This window comes from Erinaceus europaeus, chromosome 4 (assembly GCF_950295315.1).
Source record: "Erinaceus europaeus chromosome 4, mEriEur2.1, whole genome shotgun sequence".
Taxonomy (NCBI): Eukaryota; Metazoa; Chordata; class Mammalia; order Eulipotyphla; family Erinaceidae; genus Erinaceus; species Erinaceus europaeus.
The window spans coordinates 22,210,134-22,230,070 of NC_080165.1; the positions used below are offsets into that span (position 1 = coordinate 22,210,134).

Below are 19,937 nucleotides of genomic sequence, written 5' to 3' on the forward strand. Positions count from 1 at the left end.
CAGGGGAGTGGCTTCATAGGTGGTGAAGGAGGTCTGTAGGTGTCTTTCTCTCCCCTATCTCTGTCTTCCCCTCCTCTCTCTATTTCTCTCTGTCCTATCCAACAACGATGACAACAATAAAACAAAGGCAACAAAAGAAAATAAATATTTGTAAAACAATAAAAAAGGGCAACAAAAGGGGAAATAAATAAAAAAGATTAATAAATTATCTAAAAAAATTAAATTCGGGAGTCGGGCGGTAGCACAGCGGGTTAAGCCACGTGGGGCAAAGTGCAAGGACCGGGTAAGGATCCTGGTTCGAGCCCCCGGCTCCCCACCTGCAGGGGAGTCACTTCACAGGCGGTAAGGCAGGTCTGCAGGTGTCTGTCTTTCTCTCCCTCCTCTGTCTTCCCCTCCTCTCTCCATTTCTGTCGTCCTATCCAACAACAACGACAGCAACAAAAACAATAATAACAACAATGATAAACAACAAGGGCAACAAAAGGGAAAAAAAATAGCCTCCGAAACAGTGGATTCATAGTGCAGGTACTGAGCTCCAGTGATAACCCTGGAGACCAAAAAAAAAAAAAAAAAAAAAAAAAAAAATCTTCCAGCAAAACCCATAATTAGTGGGTACAGCATGTTACTTGCAAGCATGAACGTGAGAGAATTTTCTCCAGCATGACATATGTCAGAGTGCTACTCTACTTCTCTCTCATTAATAGGTTTTGCTTTGCTTCGCTCTGCTTTTTTCCAGCTCAGCTCTGGCTTATGGTGGTGCTTGGGGTTGAATCTAGGACCTGGAGCCTGAAGCATGAGTCTTTTGTATAACCATTATGCTGTTTCCCCAGCTCTCACCAATAAATTAATAAACCTATTTTTTTTTTTTTAACCATCTTAACAGATGCGAGGACTTAGCTTCACAGTTCACAAACGTGGCAAGGTATGGCTTCTATTTTTAGCAGGTTGGCTGCCTCTCTCTTGTTCAGATATTTGTTCTATCCCTCAAAAGCGATGAATGGAATTCTACCTAAAGTCAGCGTTTAGTTAATTGCTTGGCTCTGACTGCTATAGTATTCCGGGCATCGATCCTACTATTGAAATAATCTCTAGAATGTCAACACGTGGGACCTCAGAGTTGCACTCACTGCCCTGCATCACTGAATCGAGTAGGAGGCGCCTAGCACAGTTTACTATCTACGTGGGCTGCAGGTCCAGGCGCGGGATTGATGAGACGACCAGATTGGTCCTTGCCCCTGTCCATCAGCACAAGGCGTTCCCGCGCTGATTGTTTTCAGTGGGATGTGGACGCCGAGCTCCGCCTCTGGAAACGAGGAGAGTGAGGGGCGGTGAGGGTAAACGTTGTGTTTCTCTTGTCATTGGGTAACCGCCGTGCCAGTCACACGCTGCGCGGCTGCTGTGGACTGGAGGGCTCCAGGCAGGTAGCGTGGACTCCGTGTTCCCCCCTCCCGACTCTCGATCCGCGCTCGTGACGTCCTAGACATTTGTTGTTGGGTTTTGGACCTCATTGAATATTCATGAGCCCTGTGAAAGGGCTGCAGCGATTGGTCGTTGAGAGGTCCAGTGGCTCGTTCCATAGCTGATGATACGTGTGGGCTTCTACGCGGAGGGAGGAGTTTTGTATAAATTATGCAGATAAGATTCGGGGCGGGATCACGCATCTATTATGCAAATGAGCTCGGGAGGGAGGGGAGGCCGGCTACGAATTAACCTAAGTTATTAAAGATGGCGGCGGAGCGGAGTCGCTCTCCGATGGAGTCGCCGGTCCCGGCCTCTATGTTCGCCCCCGAGCCCAGCTCTCCAGGGGCAGCCAGGGCCGCGGCGGCTGCCGCCCGGCTCCACAGCGGCTTCGACTCGGACTGCAGCGAGGACGGCGAGGGGCTCAATGGCGAGCCGGAGCTGGACCTCACCAGCAAGGTAGGCCCGGGCGCCGGCGGCGGCGCTGAGGGGACTGTCGCTGAAGGGACGGGGCGGCGGGGGTCGAGGCGTCTCCGGGCAACGGCGGGCGAGGGAGGGGCCGGGCCCGCCCACCTGCTGGGGCGAGGCGCTCCGGGGGCTCCGGGCGAGGGGGCGGCCCCGCACCGCCGCCCCTCCCCGGCCGCGCGACCCGGCCTCCCACCGTCCGCCTCCCGCCGAGCTGTGTACCCCGCGATTCCGCCACGTGGAACGGGGGCGCCCGACGGCGGCTGCGCTCCGGCCCGGCGGCCTCCCGGAACTGTGCGGGGCGGCCGCGGCGCAGGTGGCCGGGGTGGGCGAGCCGAGGCGGGAGGACCCGGCGCTCCCGGAGAGAGCGGGCGGCAGCCGTGTTTCTCCCCGGTGTGGAGAAAGGAAACAGAAAGTAAGTCGCCCGGGTGGAGCGGAGGAGGTGCGAGCAGTGTCCGAGAACGCACCCGAAACAGAACCGAAAGATGGGTCTGACCCGTCATCTCGCCGTCTTGGGAGCGGAACCTCGGCTTGCACGAATGGAATAATAAGGACCTTTTAAATCGTGTCTTTCCAACTCTTGAGAAGGTAGGCAGGGATGAAGGGCTCGCTCAGCTTCGGCTTGATGTTACGGGGGACAGGAAGAAAAAATAAACAAAAAGTAAGTATAGGATGTCTGTGCCTGGCGGACCGGAGGCGCCTAGCACAGCAGAGGGGAAGAAAGCCGCTTTGGGAGTTGCATTGGGCTGCGCTCCCTTTGCCGCCACTTCAGAAAGCCCTGTGGCCTTGCGGGAGTTCCTTAACCTCTCCGCCACATCAGCTTTTAAGTACAGCAGTTGTCTTAAAAGTGAGAAATGCGTGTACATTGCCGAGTGTGGCCCCGCATACATCCTGCTCAGTGGGCCGCCGAACTGATCCAACAGCCGCCTGTGGAAGGTAGAGTGCCAGCCTCCCTCCTACCAGCCTAGGGTGGTGGCCACACAAGGTGTCTGTCTGTCTCGCTTTGAACACCATGCTGGACTTTTCCTAGCCGCTGCATGAAACATGGCCCCAACTCAGAATTTCCGTGCAACCGAAGCAACCAAGTTTCGACTGTTCTCTCGCTTTCATCCTGGATGAGCGCTTATCACCCTGTCCTCCCTAATAGTGCCTTGGAATGCCATACCGAGATGGTTGAGTCTGGAATGAGAGGCTGTCAGGGGAAATGTGGGGCAATGTGACATGGTGCAAAAGGTCCAGACAGCGCCCAGTGTACAAGTACAGACTCTAAGAGTCAGCTCAGGAAACTGTAAGACACTTGACTCAAAAGCAGACCAGCTGGGTGTCACTTCATAGGGCTCTGAAGAAACCAGGAAACAGTTGCAGAGTTGCAAAGGAAATAGTACGTTTTCCTCTTTTTTTTTTTTTTTTTAAGTATTTATTTATTTGTTAGGGCAGAGAGAAGTTGTGAGGGGTGGGGGAGATAGAGAGAGACAGAGAGACACCTGCAGCACTGCTTCACTGCTTGTGAAGCTTCCCTTCTACATGTGCGGGGAAAGGTTGAACCCGGGTCCCTTGCGCATGGTAATGTGTGCACTCAACCATTGACCCCTACCCTTGGGCCCCCTTCTTATTAGTATTTGCAAGTTAAGAAGCTATTTGTGTACAAATACTGGTGACACTGAAAAGAAAAACTGATATAGGGAGGGGACTGAATAAATTGATTTTCTGAGAGAAAGGTTAGAAGTTGTAAGTGTAACTGTAATTAAATGGGATCTAAGACTCTGAGAGCTTCTGAAAGGAGAAACAATTAGTGATCTGTGGTAGCTTGTTTTATCCAAGAAGGGTTTTTCTTTTTTTTTCTTTTTTGTTTTTTGGAGGAGTGGTTGTATGAAGAAACTATGGTAAGGACTGTAGAGATAGTTCACCAGATAGGGTTTGTGCTTTGCCATGCACACAGCCCATGTTGTAATTGTGCCACCACATGGGAGTGGCACAGCACCAGGAGAAACCGTGGTGCTGTATTTTCTCTCCTTTTCTATCTCTCATTCTGAATGAGTTGACCTTAGAGCAGTGAAATCACACATGTGAGACCCTGAATCTAAAAAGCAAAGCGAAACTAACTGATGGAGTAGCTAGAGACTTTACATGTTATCTTTTAATCTTTACAGTGACCTTAGAATGTGGGCAGTATTGTGTCCACTTTCTAGACAGAATGATGGGTTAGATAATGGCACCTGACATGCTTATTGGTAAATTGCTTCCCCGGATAAACACTGGTTGCTGTAATGTTACTGGCAGACATCTTCAGAATGATGGTGGTGGTTCCCTCCTGGGTGCAGTCATCACTGAAGAGGAGATTGCTGCAGTTTTTACTGCTGATTCCTAAGTCATAGCCAACACAAGATGCAGCAGAATTTTTTCTAATATATATTACCTTTTTTTATTGGATAGAGAGCCAGAAATTGAGAGGGAAAGGAGTGATAGAGATGGAGAAAGACAGAAACACCTGCAGCCCTGCTTCACCACTTGCAAAGCTTTTCCCCTGCAGGTGGGGACTGGGGACTCGAACCTGGGTCCTTGAGCATTGTAAGGTGTGCATTGAACCAGGTGCGCTGCCACCTGGCCCCTGGAATTCTTTTATTACTGTGGGACTCACTGCCTTTGGAGTGAAGGCATGCCAGTATAAGAGATCTCTGACCTTTGAGTTTCTAGGTGCAAACTATAGGTAAAAGACGTTGGCAGATATATGCCAAGCACTGATCATCAGTTTCTATCCCCTGTACCAGGTTCTCAGTTGTTGTGGCTCCTGTCCCTTCTGTTATGCTATAGGAGACAGGCTAGCTCACACCTTCTTTTGTGTGGGCTGTGTGGTTCAGACACACTAGTAGTAGTACATCATAACACTTACAGAAGGTCTTAGGCTGAATGATAGAGGCAGAGAGGACATAAGGGAGCTGCCTAGCTAGTGTAGATTATGGTGCTCGGGGTTCAGCCAGGGCCTTTGGTCAGACTGTGATCTGCTTTGGTTCTGGTGCTTTCTAGCAAGTGTGGTCCTAAGGCTGTTGGTTTTTCTTCTAGCTGGTTCTAGTGAGCCCTACATCAGAGCAGTATGACAGCCTACTTCGACAGATGTGGGAGAGGATGGACGAGGGATGCGGAGAGACCATATATGTCATTGGGCAGGGATCAGGTGAGCATAGTTTTTCTTTCACTTTTATTTTTTAAATATATTTTAAAAAATTATTTAGAGCACATTTTTCTTCCTTTATCGGTTTTTCCTGTTCACAAGTCTGAGTTGCAGATGTGGGAAGATAAAGTACAGAGTAATGATGTTCATTCCTATCTTAGCGATCATAATATGTGTGACTTGAAAGACTCACTTTCCAAGCCATTTTACAGAATCTTCCTTTCTACCTCCAGTACTCCATTTTTCACAGAAGGAATTGAAGCACACAGCAAGGAAATTTCTTGACTAAGGTAATAGAGCAAGTCACAGGACTAGAATGAAGTCTTCCCAGCCAGCTCTAGGTAGTCACCCTTTAAGCCCAGTTTACAGGCCCCATTCTGACTTATTTCCTGCTTTGCAGAAATCCTCTTGATTCTTCTTGATGTCAGCAAGAAAGTGACACCTAGAATTCTTCCATGCAGCCAAGGCTGCCTTGTCCCTGACTGTTCAGTATAGATAGCCATGATAACAGAGGTTCCCTTTCTCCCTGAGATCCTGTCAGATATGTACACTTGTTACATTTCTGAAAAGGGTTGTTACTGTCCTCCAACCTGCTTATTTCATCTGAGTAGGACTTACTGTTTTATAGAAGGTAGCCTTGTAACAGAATTCCAAGTTGTGCTTTAGGATTTTCTTCCCCATCATTCCTAGTTTAAATGACCTTTGAAAGAAAGCCTACTTACTCTTGTCTTCACCATGACATTGTCTTTGCTGAAGTGGCAGCTGGGCTTGTTAACAACTGTGAATTTAGTTACCTTGCCTTTGTCATCGTTGAATGGGAAGCCAGGCTGGGCCTTGATGCAGTGGTTCTCTTTGCTAAATGTAGTCTTTGTAAAGATAAGTAAACATCCTTTTGTAGTCTGAATTTAAGTAAATAAGTCTCAAAATCATTAATTATTGACAAATTTACTAAATACCTTCTAAGGACTTGGCATTGTTGCAAAGCATGTTTGGATACTTAAACCAATCATGAAAGGATGGTATATCTACCATCTGTAGAAGAACTTCACTATAGATAACCTCAGTAGAAAAACAAATTAGAAACGCTTCAAGAGTGCCAAGGAAAAAAGAGTTTGATCTCCAAATGCTGCTGTGCCTTCTTTTGAAATGTCTCTCATATCTATCCATTCCTTTCCATCTCTGCTCCCTACTTTTGGGTCTTATCTCCTAAAAGAAGTCTTGTTTACAAAGATAGCAAACCAAGAAGTTGCATGTCAAGAAAGGGAGTAATGGGAGTGGGCGGTAGCCCAGCGGGCTAAGCGCAAGTGGTGCAAAGCGCAAGGACCAGCGTAAGGATCTCGGTTCTAGCCTCTGGCTTCCCACCTGCAGGGGAGTCGCTTCGCAAGCGGTGAAGCAGGTCTGCAGGTGTCTATCTTTCTCTCCCCCTCTCTGTCTTCCCCTCCTCGCTCCATTTCTCTCTGTCCTATCTAACAACAATGACATCAGTAACAACAACAGTAATCACTACAACAACAATGAAAAACAACAAGGGCAACAAAAGGAAAAAATATATATATATATGAGAAAGGGAGTGAGTTTGTCTGTACTGTTTGGTGCTACAGAGATAGAAAGGAGTCAGGTTCAGAAAAAGCCAGCCCATTTTGTGGTTAAAGGTTATCAGCTTATGGAAACTTTTTCTGTCAGTTGCACACCTAGCCTGCTCAAAGATTGCCTCATGCTTGTGGAGTTTAAGCATTACATCTAGATCAGTTGTGGCATGTGCTGAAACTGTTTCTTGAAGACCTGGATTTTTTTTTTAACCAGAGCACTGCTCAGCACTGGCTTATGGTGGTACAGGGGATAGAACCTGGTGCCTTGGAGCCTCAGGCATGAGAGTCTCTTTGCATAACTGTTATGCTATCTACCCCCATCTTAGAGTCTTCTTTTTTTTGAATATTTTTTTAAATTTATTTATTTATATTCATGAGAAAGATAGGAGGAGAGAAAGAACCAGCCATCACTCTGGTACATGTGCTGCCAGGGATCGAACTCAGGGCCTCATGCTTGACAGTCAAGTGCCTTAGCCATTGTGCCACCTCCTGGACCACTTTTTTGAATATTTTTTATATTCATTTATTTATTCCCTTTTGTTGCCCTTATTATTTTATTGTTGTAGTTATTATTGTTATTATATTAAAGATTTATTTATTAATGAGAAAGATAGGAGGAGAGAGAGAAAGAACCAGACATCACTCTGGTACAAGTGCTGCCAGGGATTGAACTCAGGACTTCATGCTTGAGCGTCCAATGCTTTATCCACTGTGCCACCTCCAGGACCACTGTTGTAGTTGTTGTTATTGATGTTGTCGTTGTTGGATAGGACAGAGAGAAATAGAGAGAGGAGGGGAAGACAGAGGGGGAGAGAAAGACACCTGCAGACCTGCTTCACCACCTGTGAAGCGACTCCCCTGCAAATGTCCCACTCCGGGGCTTGAACCGGAATCTTTACGCCGGTCCTTGTGCTTTGCGTGGCCACGTGTGCTTAACCTGCTGCGCTACTGCCCCACTCCCAAGTTACTATTTTTTAAAAAAGATTTGTTTATTTATTCATAAGAGAGAGAACCGGGGCATCCATCACTCTGGCATATGTGCCACTGGGGATTGAATCTGAAACTTCATAGCTGCAGCTACTGCTTTACTGACTGCGCTACCTCCTGGATACTCCCTTATTTTTTCTTACTGCGACAGTTTTGTACCTGTGTAGTTCCTTGAGAGCTTGTTTGGAGGTTCTAATAGGGGAGCGCAGCTACTTGTATACCCTCAACCGAAGACCAGTCTGTCTCTATTTGGGGAAGGCCGTCCTCTTGGACCAAGCGCGCAGCTTCAGGAGGGACGCAGATGGATCGGTGAGGGAGGAAGGGGACACCCATCTAGCCAGCCAGATCAGACGAATCAACCCTGGCAATCAGTGGGGTGACAGATGTTACAGCCAGATCGCCCTCACATCCGTACCTGTGTAGTTCTGCTGCTTCTAGTAGACTCTTTCCACCTCTAATATCAGGTATATAGAGAGGAAGAAAATCATAGATGGGGAGGGAAAGATAAAGAAAAACTATAGCACTGCTTCACTGAGGGTGAAGTTTCCCCTGTGCTGTGGTCCTCTCTCGTGGTGGCTGGAGCTCCAGCCTGCCAACAGAGTGCACATATTACCACGTGAGCTGTCTCGTAGCACAACCACTTCTTATTTTTTAATGTGAGCCTTTAGTGAATTTCACCACGCCTTGGCAGGTCACCATTAACTAACCCTCCCATGCTAAAGTATAAGATGTCAAACCTTAATTAGCACACACACCTAGGCATTATCTTTGCATTTATCACTTGGATGCTACTAGGTGCATAGTGACTCTTTCCTGTTGGAATTCTTTAGAAGTAGAACAAGATCATAACTAGTTAATCAAGTTGAATATCAAACAGAGGACTAAACCAGATGCACAGGCTCTCAGGGTTCAGTGTCATCTCTGACTTTACGTGTGTGCTTGCTACTTCAACTCTGCTTATCTCTTGGTGATTTCTTTCTCTCTCTCTTTTTGCCACTAGGGTTATCCTTGGGGCTCAGTGCTGCCACTACTAATCCACTACTCCTGGTGATTATTTTTTTCCCCTTTCCTTTCTATTTTACTTGTTAGGACAGAGAAATTGAGAGAAAAGGGAGAGGTAGAGAGGGAGAGAGAAACATAGACACCTGCAAACTTACTTTACCCCTGCAGACGGAGAGAGGGGCCTCAAACCCTGATCCTTGCACATGGGAATGTGTGTGCCTAACCGGGTGTTCCTCCGCTTCTCTCTCCTTTCACCTATAAAATAGAGGTAATGACAACTTAACCTGTCTTAGCTCAGAGATTTGTGTATATGAGTTAGACATTCAAAAAACAAAAACTAGGGCTGGAGAGCTAGCTCGCCAGGGTAGGTGTGTGTCTTGATATGCATGTGGCCCAGTTTATGGCTGAAGTATCACATGTGATGTACTCTGATGCTATTGTGCCTTCCTCTCTCTCTCTCTCTCTCTCTCTCTGGATGAAAAAGTGACTTGGAGTGGTAAAATCACATGGATGGAGCCTTGGCTACTCAAAACAAAAACAACCAAACAAAAAAAACTTGAGAGCTACAAAGGAGTGTGCTTTTTTAGTATGTCTGTGTGTGCGTGTGAGTGTGCGTGTGAGTGTGCGTGTGAGTGAGCGTGTGAGTGAGCGTGTGTGTGTTTTAACAGACGCAGAGAGACCATGGCATCAAAACTTCCTTGAGTGTGATGGGGACCAGGCTCCAGCCTGGGTTGTACACGTGGCAAAGCAGCACACTATTCAAGTGAGCTATTTCATCCACCTAGTATACATTTTTTTTTTAAGATTTGTTTTATTTATTAATATATTATTTATTCCATTAGATAGAGACGCAGAGGGGGTCGGAGTAGCACTGTGGCATATGCAGTGCTGGAGACTGAGCCTGGGACTTGATACTTCCAAGTACAAAGTCCACCAAGGCTGCCTAGCACAGTATACATTCTTAATTTTTTTCCCTTTTGTTGCCCCCCCATCTTACCATTCTTGTGCTTACTGATGTCGTTGTTGTTGGATAGGACAGAGAGAAATGGAGAGAGGAGGGGAAGACAGGGGGAGAGAAAGACAGACACCTGCTGACCTGCTTCACCGCCTGTGAAGTGACTCCCCTATAGGTGGGGAGCCGGGGGCTTGAACCGGGATCCTTCCACTTGTCCTTGCACTTTGCACCATGTGCGCTTAACCCACTGCGCTACCACCCAACCCCTACATTCTTAATTTAACATTTCTTTTCTTTTTTTTGCCACCAGTGTTTCACTGCAGTTTTGCACATTTCCAACTCCACCACTCATGGATTTCTGTTTTTCTCCAGCTGGAGAGTGAGAAACAGAGAGAAGGAGGACACCACTGCTCATGAGCCTTCCCCTCCGTACAGTGCTCCCATGTGGTGGCCAGAGGCTTGAACCCAGACCGACTTTTTTTTTTTTAAGTTTTTATTTATTTTCCTTTTTGTTGCCCTTGTTGTTTAACATTGTTGTGGTTATTGATGTCGTTGCTGTTGGATAGGACAGAGAGAAATGGAGAGAGGAGGGGAAGACAGAAAGGGGGAGAGAAAGATAGACACCTCAGACCTGCTTCACCGCTTGTGAAGCGACTCCCCTGCAGGTGGGGAGCTGGAGGCTCGAACTGGGATCCTTACGCAGGTCCTGGCAATTTGCGCCACATGCGCTTAACCCGCTGCGCCACCGCCCGACTCCCCCAGACTGACTTTCTATTTCCTTGGATTTAGACAGGAGAGAGAGAACATACACAATTCACAAATCCATGGAACTTTCTTCCCCTAGAGTTATGACAACACTGTGTGGTCCAGGGTTTGAGTCTGGGTGCATGCTAAGGTGTGTGATCAGCACGTGAGCTAGCTCCTGGCCCCAAGATTGGTCTTTTTTTTTTTAAATTTAAGAAAGGATTAATTAACAAAACCATAGGGTAGGAGGGGTACAACTCCACACAATTCCCACCACCCAATCTCCATATCCCACCCCCTCCCCTGATAGCTTTCTCATTCTCCATCCCTCTGGGAGCATGGATCCAGCGTCATTGTGGGTTGCAGAAGGTAGAAGGTCTGGCTTCTGTAATTGCTTCCCCGCTGAACATGGGCGTTGACTGGTCGGTCCATACTCCCAGTGTGCCTCTCTCTTTCCCTAGTAGGAAAAGAGTCTCTGGGAAAGCTGAGCTCCAGGACACATTGGTGGGGTCTTCAATCCAGGGAAGCCTGGCCAGCATCCTGATGGCATCTGGAACCTGGTGACTGAAAAGAGAGTTAATATACGAAACCAAACAAATTGTTGAGAAGATTGGTCTTTTAAAAGGAAGGCTGCCTGTTCAAGTTCTGGAGACCTGCAGGTCTGAGGTTGTCCATTGACTCTGTCTTATCTCAAAATCGGGATAATAGTAGAATCTAACCTGTGGTCTTTAGTGGAGACTTGACATGCGGTGGACACTAGAGATGTTAGTAGTAACTTATTACTGGTGCCAGTTAAAACTGACCTACCATAAAGTTTCTTTGAAAAAGAACCTTATTCATCCCTCAGATATGAAGTTACAACTTTCAAGAGCCAAGTTCTGTGATAAAATTTCAGGAGGAGGGCCTGGGACATAGCTCAGCCTGTTAAAGCACCAACTTGTATGTCTGAGGCTCTAGAAGTTCCAGGTTTAATCCCTGGCACCGCCTTAAGCCAGAGCTGAGCTGTGCTCTGTCTTCTTTTTCTCTTCTTCTCATCCTCTCATAATAAATAAATAAGTCTTTAAATTGAAAAGTTCAGATGGAGGGCTGTGTGGTGGTGCACCTTGTTGAGTACACATGTTATAATGCTCAAGGACCCGGGTTTAAGCCCCCAGCTTCTACCAGTACTGGGGCAGGGGGCTTCACCAGCAGTGAAGCAGTGCTGCAGGCATCTTTCTGTCTCTCTTACTCTCTTATCTCCCCCTCCTTTTGATTTCTCTCTGCCTCTATCCAATAAATAAAACATATTTTTAAAAATGATCAAGTGGTTGGGTCAATAGCTTAATTGGTAAAGCTCTGAACAACACTGTGCCAGAGTGATGTGTTGGCTTGTCGCTCCTTTCTACAGCGTGTAAAAATCTCTCTCAGATGTAATAGATAAAATAGATCTTTAAAACATTCAGGAGGTGAATTAGTAATTGTGGTGGACTCAGAGAAGGCTCTAAGGAGGTCAGCCTTTGAGTGGATTCTAATGAATGACGAGTTTCCCATGTAAATATAGGCAGTAATGAGCGAGCAGAGAAAGCCACTCGCACAAGGACTGGTGATTGTGGCATATTTGAGGACCAGAAGTGATTCATTATAGTTTAAGTACAGAGTGAGGTTAGGAGTGTCAAGAGGCAAGGCTGGGCAGGTTGCAGGGCCCAGGCCCAGGGCTGGTTGGATGTTATGCCAGAGTTTGTTTATTTACAAGGGTGCTGGGTATTCAACTCAGTCTCAGAGCATTAGACATGGAAATCTTTTGCACAGCCACTGTGCTATTTCACCAGGCCCAGAGAGTTTAGATTTAAAAAACTTTTTTTTTTTTTTTTTTTTTTTTTGTTATTGTAGAAAAGTTTCATGAGACAGTTATTGAGATTGTTATCTTAAGCTGAGTTTAAAGTTTAAAATTTTATCCTTGGGGGGGTTGGGCGGTAGCGCAGCAGGTTAAGCACATATGGCGTGAAGTGCAAAGACTGGCGTAAGGATCCTAGTTCTAGCCCCTGGCTCCCTACCTGCAGGGGGGTCACTTCACAAACGGTGAAACAGGTCTGCAGGTGTCTTGTCTTTCTCTCCCCCTTTCTGTCTTCCCCTCCTCTCTTCATTTCTCTCTGTCCTATCCAACAACAATGACATCAATGACAATAACAAGAGCAACAAAGGCAACAAAAATGGGGGAAAAAGGGCCTCCAGGAGCAGTGGATTTGCAGTGCATGCACCAAGCCCCAACAATAACCCTGGAGGCAAAAAATTAAAAAAAAAAAAGACTCAAATTGTATCCTTGGCTGGGCTGTAGTGCAGTGGCTTAAGCGCACATGGCATGCAGCACAAGGACCGGCATAAGGATCCCGGTTTAAGCCCTGGCTCCCCACCTACAGCAGAGTTGCTTCAGAAGTGGTGAAGCAGGTCTGCAGGTGTCTATATTCTCCCCCCCCCCCATCTTCCCCTCTCAATTTCTCTCTATCCTGTTCGATAACAATAATAACAACAACAGAGGCAATGAGGGCAACAAAAATGGTAAAAATGGCCTCCAGGAGTAGTGGACTCGTAGTGCAGGCACTGAGCCCCAGTGATAACCCTGGAGGCAAAAAAAAAAAATTGGCCTAAAACTCTGGGATCTTTTGCAGCATGTTGGACAGGAGGAAACATGCAGGAAGGGTAATTTAGAGGGCAGTTTGAGGGTAGCTGAATGCCTGGCCCTTATTGTTGCTTTGTGAGTGACGACTGTGATGCTGCTGGATGAGGGGGACATGACTGGGATACTTTTTAGGGGTCCTGGATGGACAAGGTTACATTAACGATTGTCCTCTAGGGTGGAACAGAACCTAAAAGCATTACTTTCCTTTGTACCAAAAGTAGACAGGGTAGAGTGGGTTGAAGTTAGGAGTCTGGGAAGAATTAAGAGAGTTAGAAGATGTGCTCTTGGTAAAACCTCTAGGAAGCCCTTCTCTAACCCAGATTTCTGGAGTTTTGTTGGCCATGTGGGATTTCAGTGTGACGGCATGTGGAAAGCAAGTCGAACAGTAGATACTCAGTAAACAGTCAGCAGTAGGTTCATTCTTGTTTTTAAATATTTATTTTATTTATTCCCTTTTGTTGCCCTTGTTGTTTTTTATTGTTGTAGTTATTATTGTTGTTGTTGTCGTTGAATAGGACAGAGAGAAATGGAGAGAGGAGGGGAAGACAGAGAGGGGGAGAGAAAGATAGACACCTGCAGACCTGCTTCACCGCCTGTGAAGCGACTCCCCTGCAGGTGGGGAGCCGGGGTTCAAACCGGGATCCTTATGCCAGTCCTTGTGCTTTGTGCCACCTGCACTTAACCCGCTGCACTACAGCCCGACTCCCCTAGCAGGTTCATTCTTTTGCCTCACTCCCATCTGCATCCAGAGCACAGACTCATTCTTCCCTTCCAGCTATTTGTTGACCATTTCATTTGAGCCACCTCAGTTAAGCCTCCATCTCTAGAGTCATTCTTGAATTTTCTCCTATTTTCCTTTGTCTCCTGTCCTCATTATGCACTGCCTGGATTATTATAATTACTTCCTAGTCAGATGTCCTCTTTCTGGTCTCTTGCTTGCCAAGAGATCTTTCTCAGCCCCAGGTATCAGATTATGCTCCCTACCATTTGGTACATGTTTTGCTGCTGTCTGCCTGCTTAGCTGCGTCCTCCTTTTGTGTGGTCTCTCACCATTCGCTGTCTTGCTGTAGCACACCTCACTGCTCACTGGTCCCTGAATGTGCCGTGATCTGTCTGCTCCATGCTTTTTTCCTCTACCTAGGATGTCTCTCTCCTTGTCTCTGTGAGCCCATTGTTCAGACTTGGAGCCCCAGATTGAAGTCACAACCCCGCAGTGTCCTCTCAGCTTCCCAAGATAGTGCTGTTTGCTCATGCTTTATTCTGTGTTTGCACAGCTCTAAAGTATTGCACATAAGCTGTAGTGCAACTAATTAATTTCCTGTTGTCTCTCCCACTGGGCTGTTAACTCACTTAAGAACACCTGTATTCCCAGGATCCAGCATGAAGCTTGGCATAAAACCTAGTTGAGTCTCAGTTATTACTGGAGAATGGACTGATGAATGGCCTGTTTACTGGGGAAACCTACTATTATTTATTAGCTGTATTAGCTAACGCTTTTGAAAAGTGTCAAGTAGCGAGATCCATATTATTTTGAGCCGACTGTGGGGCTTTTGCTGGGGGTGGTTGACTGGCTGGCTTGTTGGCAGGCTGATGTCTGGGCTCTTGTCACCAGATGGTACTGAGTATGGGCTGAGTGAAGCTGACATGGAGGCCTCCTACGCCACAGTGAAGAGCATGGCGGAACAGATAGAGGCCGATGTCATCCTCCTGCGGGAACGTCAAGAAGCTGGAGGTCGTGTGCGTGATTACCTGGTCCGGAAACGAGTAGGCGACAATGACTTCCTGGAGGTCAGGTGAGAAGGCCTGCTTCCTAATGACCCCAGAGGATAGGATTTCTTTTTTTTTTTTTTTTAATATTTATTTTATTTATTTCCTTTTGTTGCCCTTGTTGTTTTATTGTTGTAGTTATTATTGTTGTCGTTGTTGGATAGAACAGAGAGAAATGGAGAGAGGGAGGGGAAGACAGAGAGGAGGAGAGAAAGATAGACACCTGCAGACCTGCTTCACCGCCTGTGAAGCGACTCCCCTGCAGGTGGGGAGCCTGGGTTCGAACCGGGATCCTTATGCCGGTCCTTGTGCTTTGCGCCACCTGCGCTTAGCCCGCTGCACTACAGCCCGACTCCCGAGGATAGGATTTCTTTGGGCCTTTGATAGCTGCTGTGTTAGCTTTTCGGGCTGGCTTCGCGAGCAGAGACAGATGACCCGGAACTCATGGTTGAGCTGTACGCAGTATCTCTTTATTCATGCAGGACGCAGCACAATCCAAACCAAGCTAAGCTAAACTAAAAACTAAAACTAAAGTAAAACTCACAATGCTGTCTTTATATGTACTTGCCAAGTAGGGTGTGAACAGGATGTGATGTAGAGAGGGTGGAGAGAAAAGTGACTGGTGAAAATCAGGGTGTGACAAGGAGAGGGGGCGGAGCAAAAACACATCATGAACCAGTGGGGATTAAACCAATGCCCTGCAGTGGTTATGTAAATAGAATACAGTGGTTATGTAAATAGAATGCAGTGTTAAGCAGGGGGGATTAAACCAAATGAAACAAGAGGTTTTTAGAAGTACAATTAGAAACATACCTGCTTCCTAATGACCCCAGAGGATAGGATTTCTTTGGGCCTTTGATAGCTGCTGTGTTAGCTTAACCTCTCCCTTCTTTCTTCCCTTCCTGAGGTATGGGAAGAGTGCTTTTTCTCACCCCTAAGTATTTCCAGTTGGGCGGAGTAGCAGAAAGGCCAGTCATACATTCTGTGAGGCTAGAAACAGGGTAACAGAACATCTGTTTCGTTCTTGACTTTGGGGTTCCTTCTTGACAGCTTTGGAGAAGCTAGTTGAAATTAAGGGAGAAAAACCATTGTGGTGGGAGGGTGTCTATGTCCTTCTGTTCCCTAGAGAAAACTTCAGGAACATTCCCGGTGTACTCATCCATGAACACGAGGAGGTAGAAGGAGGAGCAGGAGACACTTAGGGCAGGCCTGACCCACAGATCCAGTTACGGGCATCATTTCCCTTGCCCACTAACTCTCATACACATGTGTGGATTCATATACTCACAGGGTAGCAGTGGTGGGCAACGTGGATGCTGGCAAAAGCACGCTTCTGGGGGTCCTGACACATGGAGAACTGGACAATGGCCGAGGCTTTGCCCGTCAGAAACTCTTTCGCCACAAACATGAGATTGAGTCGGGTCGCACCAGCAGTGTGGGCAATGACATTCTGGGCTTTGACAGTGAAGGCAATGTGGTAAACAAGCCAGACAGTCACGGTGGCAGCCTGGAGTGGACAAAGATCTGTGAGAAGTCCACGAAGGTGATTACCTTCATCGACTTGGCTGGCCATGAGAAGTACCTGAAGACCACTGTCTTTGGCATGACAGGCCATTTGCCTGACTTCTGCATGCTCATGGTAAGTGTGAGGTGCTCCTGGGGGCCAGGGGTGGGGGTTCAACTGGGCTCTTAGGGGTGTGCTTATGTGCAAATGTTTGAAATTGTTCTGAGGCTGAGGCCTGATGGATCGGGCTTTGACTGTGTGTAAGGATGGGTGGCAGGTCTTGCGGCTGGGTGGTGGAGCACCCAGTTGAGTGCGCATGCTCCAGTGCACCGGGATCTGGGCTTAAGCCTCCAGTCCCCCCACCTGCAGGATGGCAGCTTTGTGAGTGGTGAAGCAGTGTTGCCGGTGTCTCTTTCTCTCCCCCTTTCTATCTCCCTCTTCCCCTCTGAATTCCTCTGTCCTATCAAATAAGTAAATAAATAGGGGGGCCAGGTTTTACAGAGGTTCACAGTCCTATGAGTCTACAGTCTCTTCAAGGCCGGCAGGGAATCCTCTACGAAGTCAAGGTACCATATGTGAACTTCACTTGAGAGAGGCCTAGAAGAGGCTCTCCTGGGAGTTAGTCTGATGCCAGTTGGCACCCTCAGAAAGGGGAGGCTTGAGGAAGAAATGGAGGAAAGCACAGACAGGTATCGAGAGGGGCCTGAGAGGTGACCTCTTCTGAAGCCTGGGTGGAGAGTCAGCCACGGTATCTCCTGCAGGCCTCACACCGTGCTGGGCCAGAAGACTGACACAGTTGACAGCTGAGGGGTGTCAACTAGATTTTTATTATTTTTTTCTTTCTTTAAAATTTTTTATATTTATTTATTCCCTTTGTTGTTGCCCTTGTTGTTTTATTTTTGTCGTTATTGTTGTTGATATTGATGTCATTGTTGTTGGATAGGACAGAGAGAAATGGAGAGAGGAGGGGAAGACAGAGGAGGAGAGAAAGACAGACACCAGCAGACCTGCTTCACCGCCTGTGAAGTGATTCCCCAGCAGGTAGGGAGCTGGGGGCTTGAATTGGGATCCTTATGCTGGTCCTTGCGCTTTGCACCACTCTTTTTTTTTTTTTTTCAGTACATTGGAAAGCACTGGTTGAATTTTTTTTTTTAAATTATCTTTATTTATTTATTGGATAGACAGCCAGAAATAGAGAGGGAAGGGGGTGATAGCGAGAGAGACAGCCACACCTGCAGCTCTGCTTCACCACTTGTGAAGCTTTCCCTACAGGTGGGGACCAGGGGCTTGAACCAGGGTCCTTGTGCACCACAACAACCAGGTGCACCACCACTTGGCCCCCAGAAATAGATTTTTAAAACAGTTCTTGTAGATGAACTGAAAAGGAGAGTGTGTGAGTGCTCATTGATCTTCCTGCTTAGTCGGAGTAGGAATCTGTGAGGCCCGTAGCTTCACTCGGCTTCACAGCTTTCCCAGGAGGAATGAGAGAGCAAGCAAGTTTCCCTTTGGCAGATCCTTCTCGGCTCTTCTCCCTGTTTCCCAATTCTTCCAACTGCCTGTATTAATAAGGATAGTAAACACAAGCATCTGTTCAGAACAAAACTTGATCAAATTGCCCTACAAACACAGGCTTTCAGGCAAATTTTCCTCAAAATGGAGATTAAAGAGAGGCTGAGCGTCTGTCTGAACACGCTTGTCAGTTCTCTGCCTTAGGCACTTGGGATCTTATGTGATTTCTGGGTGGCTCTTTCAAAGAGGCAGCTGCTTCCACCTAACTGCTATAGTTAAAAAAGGAGCCCGGAGTGTAATGAAGAGTTATTCTCAAGCTGTCATAGGATTCTTTGCCAGTACATTGACGCTTGCTCTCATCTTATGGCTGTCAACAACTGGGGGCTTGCTGGTGGGTGCCTGCCTTATTCTTAAGTAGACACTTCTTGAGCAGATTGTTGGTGAGTGCTTCAAAAATAGGAAACCGGGAGCTGGGCGGTAGCACAGCGGGTTAAGCACACATGGCGCAAAGCGCAAGGACCAGCATGAGGATCCTGGTTTGAGCCCCCGGCTCCCCACCTGCAGGGGGGGGTCACTTCACAGGCGGTGAAGCAGGTCTGCAGGTGTCTCTTTCTCCCTCTCTCTCTTCCTGTCCTCTCTCAATTTCTCTGTGTCCTATCCAGCAACGACAACATCAATAATAACAATAATGACTACAACAATAAAATAACAAGGGCAACAAAAGGGAATAAATAAATAAATATTTTTTAAAAAATAGGAAACTGGGGCCAGGTGGTGGTGCGCCTGGTTGAGTGTACATGTTACAGTGCGTAAGGACCCAGGTTCAAGTCCCTGGTCCCCACCTGCACGGGGAAAGCTTCACAAGTGGTGAAGCAGTGCTGCAGGTGTCTCTCTCTCTCCCTCTCTGTCACCCCCTTCCCTATCAATTTCTGGCTGTGTCTATTCAATAAATAAATAAAGATTAAAAAATTAAAAAAAAAAAAAAAAAAAGAAACCATGACCTGAGGAGATAGCCTGCTTTTCTGGAAGGTCCCCTGTGGAAGACTTATGTCATGACCTGATGTGGAGTAGGGACAGTGACATTTCTCCCTCCCTTCCTTCCTTCCATCCATCCTTCCTTCCTTCCTCTTTCTCTTTCTCTTTCTTTCTCTCTTTCTTTCTTTCTTTCTTTCCTTTCTTTCATCAGAGCACTAATCATCGGCTCTGGCTTATGGTGGTGCAGGGGTGGGGGGGGGTTGAATTTGGGACTTCAGAGTCTCAGGCATGAGAGTCTCTGCATATCTGTTATGCTATCTACCCCTGCCCAACAGTGACATTTCTCTAGTCCCAAATGTACAGAATTATGGAAGAGAATGTTGATTTCTTTCTTTGTTTATAAAAACAAAGAAGAAATGTATTTTGCCTCTGGAGTTATTGCTGGGGCTCGGTGCCAGCACTGTGAATCCACTGCTCCTGGAGGCTATTTTTTCCCCCTTTTGGTGTCCTTGTTTTTTATTGCTGTCATTGTTGGATAGGACAGAGAGAAATTGAGAGAGGACAGGAAGACAGAGAAGGGGAGAAAAAGAGATACCTGCAAACCTGCTTCAGCGCTTGTGAAGTGGCCCCCATGTAGGTGGGGAGCCAGGAACTCAAACCAGGATCCTTAAGGTGGTCCTTGCACTTTGTGCCATGTGCGCTTAATCCGCTGCGCTATCACCTGGCCCGCTATATATTTTTTTTATGAGAGAGACAGACTGAGACCAGAGCACTACTCAACTCTGATGGTGGGATTAAACCTGAGAACTTAGAGCCTCAGGCATAAAAGTCTTTTGAATAGCCATTATGCTATTTCCCCAATCCTAAGTTGTGAATTTATTTATTTGTTATTGGATAGAGACAGAGAGAAATCAAGAGGGAAGGGAGAAATAGAGTGGGAGAGAGTTAGAGAGAAACCCAAAGCACTACTTCAGCCCCTGCAAAGCTTTCCTTCTGCAGGTAGGGATCAGGGGCTTGAACCTGGGGCCTTGCACATTATAACATGTGTGCTCAACCAAGTGCACCACCACCTCGCCCCAAATCTTGTTTTCTATACAGTGTGGTGCACTTTTTTTTTTTTTTTTTTTTAATCAGAGTGCTGCTCAGCACTGGTTTAT

The 19,937-nt window shown here is 46.9% G+C and overlaps 1 protein-coding gene across 4 annotated transcripts in view; it reads left to right on the plus strand.

Annotated features, from left to right (window-relative positions):
• The first annotated feature begins 1,701 nt into the window (after nt 1–1,701).
• Nucleotides 1,702–19,937, plus strand: part of GTPBP1 (GTP binding protein 1) — a 32,403-nt gene continuing 14,167 nt past the window's right edge. The window contains exons 1-4 of one of the 4 annotated variants that reach the window (XM_007519392.3): nt 1,702–1,917; nt 4,984–5,095; nt 14,638–14,818; nt 16,083–16,431. In XM_007519392.3, coding sequence (XP_007519454.1) covers nt 1,726–1,917; nt 4,984–5,095; nt 14,638–14,818; nt 16,083–16,431 — 834 coding nt within the window. In that variant the 5' untranslated portion in view covers nt 1,702–1,725. Of the gene's footprint in view, nt 1,918–2,187; nt 2,512–4,983; nt 5,096–5,360; nt 5,383–14,637; nt 14,819–16,082; nt 16,432–19,937 lie in introns of those variants that run through there. The other 3 variants (XM_016186523.2, XM_060188994.1, XM_060188993.1) reach the window with 3 other exon arrangements.